At 44.5% G+C, this 4,150-nt stretch overlaps 1 protein-coding gene across 1 annotated transcript in view; it reads left to right on the top strand.

The window, feature by feature from the left end:
• The window catches only part of KLF11 (Kruppel-like factor 11), an 8,915-nt gene extending 5,813 nt beyond the window's left edge, over positions 1 to 3,102 (top strand). The window contains exons 4-5 of the mRNA XM_009332508.1: positions 10 to 681; positions 2,717 to 3,102. Of these exons, the coding sequence (XP_009330783.1) occupies positions 10 to 681; positions 2,717 to 3,021 (977 nt within the window). The 3' untranslated portion in view covers positions 3,022 to 3,102. The remainder of the gene's footprint in view (positions 1 to 9; positions 682 to 2,716) is intronic.
• The last annotated feature ends 1,048 nt before the right edge of the window (positions 3,103 to 4,150 follow it).

Genomic DNA, 4,150 nt, shown 5'->3' with positions numbered 1-4,150 from the left:
TAACTTCAGGCTACAGCACTTCCAGAGAATGGTGTGGAGCGGATGACCGAAGACATTCCAGACTGCCACAGGACACGTGTGCTGCAGATGATTTAATTAACAAAACCTCTCCAGTACATCAACCTTACGCACATGACTCCAGTGATATTGTGACCAATAAAGGAGAACTACCAGTCCGGCCTGTTTCGCCACAGACCCACTTACCAAAGAATTGTGAGAACGACTTGCAAAAAAGAGCTACCCCAGTGACACCTGCCCCTGTTTCAAGCCCCCAAGTTCTTTGTCAAATGATCCCTTTAAATGGACAAAGCAGTATGATCAATGCCTATGTCAAGCCTTCAACTCCAACAGTCTCAACTCCCATGAAACCTATTTTACCACAGACAGCCCCGCTCTCTCAGCCTGTACTCATGGGACCTTCTGTGCCTCAGGGGACCGTCATGTTGGTTCTTCCACAGACTGCTGTCACGCAGACACCGCAGTGCCCACAAACAGTAATGACTGTTGGGAACACCAAGTTACTGCCCCTTGCTCCTGCTCCTGTGTTCATCGCTTCTGGTCAAAGCTGCGCCCCCCAGATGGACTTTTCTAGACGGAGGAATTATGTTTGCAACTTCCCTGGGTGCAAGAAAACCTATTTCAAAAGTTCCCACCTCAAAGCCCACCTTCGCACCCACACTGGTGTGTACAACAGGGCGGGTCCTTTGTTGCTGCAGCACTGGCTTGTGTCGGGGTGCTGAAGCACACATTTTTGGGGGGGAAGGGGTGGGAAAGGGAAGAGGCAGGTGATCAGGAAACTTCTGCTCATCTCAGAGAAGGGAGGAATGTTTGTTCTCTGTGGGCAAGCAAAACAAGACAGACTTTGTTCTGAGACCTCAGCTGACCCCATAGTGTCAGAATTTCACACACTTCAGTTGGAGCGAAACTTTGCCTTCTGTGTGTGTGTTTAGGTTTGAGCGGAATCCTGCCATCTGGACTAGATCGAAATGAATTGTGCAAGTCCCTTGTTTTGGGGCATGGAGAGGTCTGGTGTAAGCAAACCATAGTACAGGTAGTTGGTCTTAATTGTTACACGAGTAAAAGAAAAGAGAGAAAGTCAGAAACTGCACATTTTTCCAGAGTTCTGGAAAACTAATTCCCATTTAGGCTAAATGGGAACGCATTGAGATTTTGGGATACCGTGTTAGGAAGTAGAGCTGCTACAGGAACGTAGCAGTTTATTCAGTTACAGAAAGGGAATTTTAAAGGTAAATGAAAATTAATTGTAATTAATGTGAGCTGATTTGCTCCATTAAGATCTGGTCAGTGTGGAGGCAGCATACATGTGTTTTACTTATCCTTTTTCTAGCTCCAAGATCCTGTTAACACTAACTTTGAGTTCTCGGGGACTATTTTTGATGCTGAGGGACAGGCATAGTGGGAGATTGGTACAGAATAGCTCATTCAAAAGTTTGTCTAATGTTGTTTTTCCTTGGCTTTTTTCCCGTCACCCTCCCTTGCCCCACAGACACTCTGGTTTATTGGATGTCAGCTTCCGTGGCACAATTTGCATTAGTTTGCCAGCTTGTCTTTATAGTTCCTTTGGGGAAAGAGCTTAAACCCCATATGAAGCTGATAATCCTTGTAAACCAGAGATCAGAGGTAGAATGATGCTTCTACTTCTAGTTTGAGAGTAAGTGCTGCAGGCTGCTGAATTAACCTGGCACTACAGGATAAACACAGACTACCAACAGGTGTCTTGCTTTGAGCATGTGCTGCTGCTGCTGATCCATAGGGAAGCTGTGTGTGTCCCTGTATCGTGATTAAGACTAGGACATCTGTGGGAGGTGAAGCACGCTGACCCTTCACTAGCCAGTCCGTGTTACAGGATCGGGGGGCAGAGTAGTTCAGCTTTCTTCTCCCACCTTTTCCCTGCACTCTGAGTAGCTAGGTGATATCACATACACCAAACATAGAACTTTACTCTCAATATCTGAAATAAGAACAATGCTTCTGTGGGGCTTCCTTTCTGCTGGACGCTTTTGTTCTGCTCCAAAGTGTTACGTAAATTTGGGTCATGTGGTAGATGCTTCTCTTGAGCTTTATGGGGTTTGCAGGTGGTACATCACGTTGTTTGGGATAGGTCTGATGTTAAGCAGGATGAGCAGAAGCTGACGTGGACAGCCTTCCTGACTGCTGTTGTTTCTGGGCGTGCAGAACTCCCCCAGCTGTCCGTTGGACCTCCAGCTGTGTGGGGACAGCAGGACAGGCCATTCCCCAGTAGTACTCGCTGGGGCGATGTGTTTGTGTGCAGGACTGGATCACTGGAGCAGCAGGACTCTGAGGCTCGATTCCAGGCTTCCTGTTTGCCCACAGTATTTGCTGATGACACGCAGCAGCCGTAGAGCTGTGGTCACACAGGGATGGGGACAGGGGGTTGCTTCTAGTTCAGTCAGCGGATAAGGTAGCTTTATGAAGAATCTTTAAACTGGGGTTTTGGACAATTAAAAAAATACATTTGATTAAAGAACATTTAAAGAGATATGAGGGAGTAAGTAGAAACGATACTTACGATTTTTCTCTGGAACACAACTTGAGCTTAAGCTAATGTTGACTGCACACATGAGCAGTTCTGTGGAATTCATCAGTTTTTGCAAGGCAGGATTTGAGTTAGTTCTTTGATAAAACTGTAACACAGCTTCTCAAAAGTAAGTTACGCTTCTTTTATGTTCTGCAGGAGAAAAGCCTTTCAGCTGCAACTGGGAAGGCTGTGACAAGAAGTTTGCCCGCTCAGATGAACTGTCACGCCACCGCAGAACTCACACGGGAGAGAAGAAGTTTGCTTGTCCTGTGTGTGAGCGTCGCTTCATGCGCAGCGATCACTTGACAAAGCACACCCGCCGCCATATGACCACAAAGAAGATCCCCAGCTGGCAGACAGAGGTTGGCAAACTCAACAGAATTGCCACAGCAGAGAAACCGAAAAGCAGCAGCGCTCTGAGTATGCTCATCCCTGTGCCGTCATCTGTCTGTCAGGGCTAGTGTGAGGGAGCGCCTTCTCTACAAGCTTTCTGAAGATCACGAAGAGCTCTGATGGCTACAACAGAACTGACAATGGCTTTAGTTTCCTTCAGTTTAGGTCCTCTGTTAATAATGCTATGCGAGAAATCTATCATATCTTTCCTCGTCCCTTCCCTATTTTTTTTTTTTTTTTCAACACTTGGGCAAATGCAATCACCAGCACTTCAGGAAAGCAGAACTCTTTGGAAATGATTTTGGCAATAGGTTAAAAAAGTCACTTGTAATGCTTGCTGTTAATATTTTGATGGACAGTAAAACAGGGTGATTTTTAATTTTTATACTAGTATTTTCTATACCAAATATATTTTGTATTTATTCATTTTGGTCTTGATATGCAGGCAAATTACTTGATCTGCATTAGTAGGGGTGCACAGGATGAGACCCAGAGTTTTGGAAACTCCTTTTCAGTAAATCTAAAGAATTGTATTCAGAGCATTTTGTAAACACACAGTATTTGATAGCTCACAGCGGTTGGGATTTTCACACTTGCAGATCCTGATCCTGCTTTGGGCTGGTGCTGTTACACCCTCCTTGCGCAGGTGACATTGGAGGTTTGAGATCGAAGTGTGTCATCGTTTTTAAACCAAACCAAACCAGAATGACTTTCTTTCAGAAAAGAAGTGTTGAAATCCTCATTTTATAAATTCATACCCTTTGCAAATGGAAGCCGTTGTGACTTTTGGTAGAAGTTTGACATACTGAGCATTCCCGAGTCCACACTCCACCAGAACGAAGTTTGGAGGAGCCAGACTGTTCTGATGGAGGTAGAAGCACAAACACTGTTTAGAAGCTTTGACACTAAAAATTATGCTTTACTTCCAGTCCTACTAAACCAGCATATCAAAATCTACAGAAAAATGCAAAAATGGCAAGACAACCCATGAATAATTAGCTGGGTCTCTGTTTATATTTTTTTTTGAGTATGGGAGAAATAGAAAATTAAGGTTTTTTTATGTATTGTGGATGCTTGTGCACCTTATAGGAAATTGTTCAAGGCTTTCATTTACCTGTATCAAAGCACCAGAGGAAGTACTAATCGTGTCATGACTTAAGAAATAGCCACCGTGTCAACTTGATGATGCTCTTCATG

This window comes from Pygoscelis adeliae, unplaced genomic scaffold (genome assembly GCF_000699105.1).
Source record: "Pygoscelis adeliae isolate BGI_AS28 unplaced genomic scaffold, ASM69910v1 Scaffold168, whole genome shotgun sequence".
Lineage (NCBI taxonomy): Eukaryota > Metazoa > Chordata > Aves > Sphenisciformes > Spheniscidae > Pygoscelis > Pygoscelis adeliae.
The sequence above is the reverse complement of the archived record's forward strand: the minus strand, read 5'-3'. Positions and strand labels throughout refer to the sequence as shown.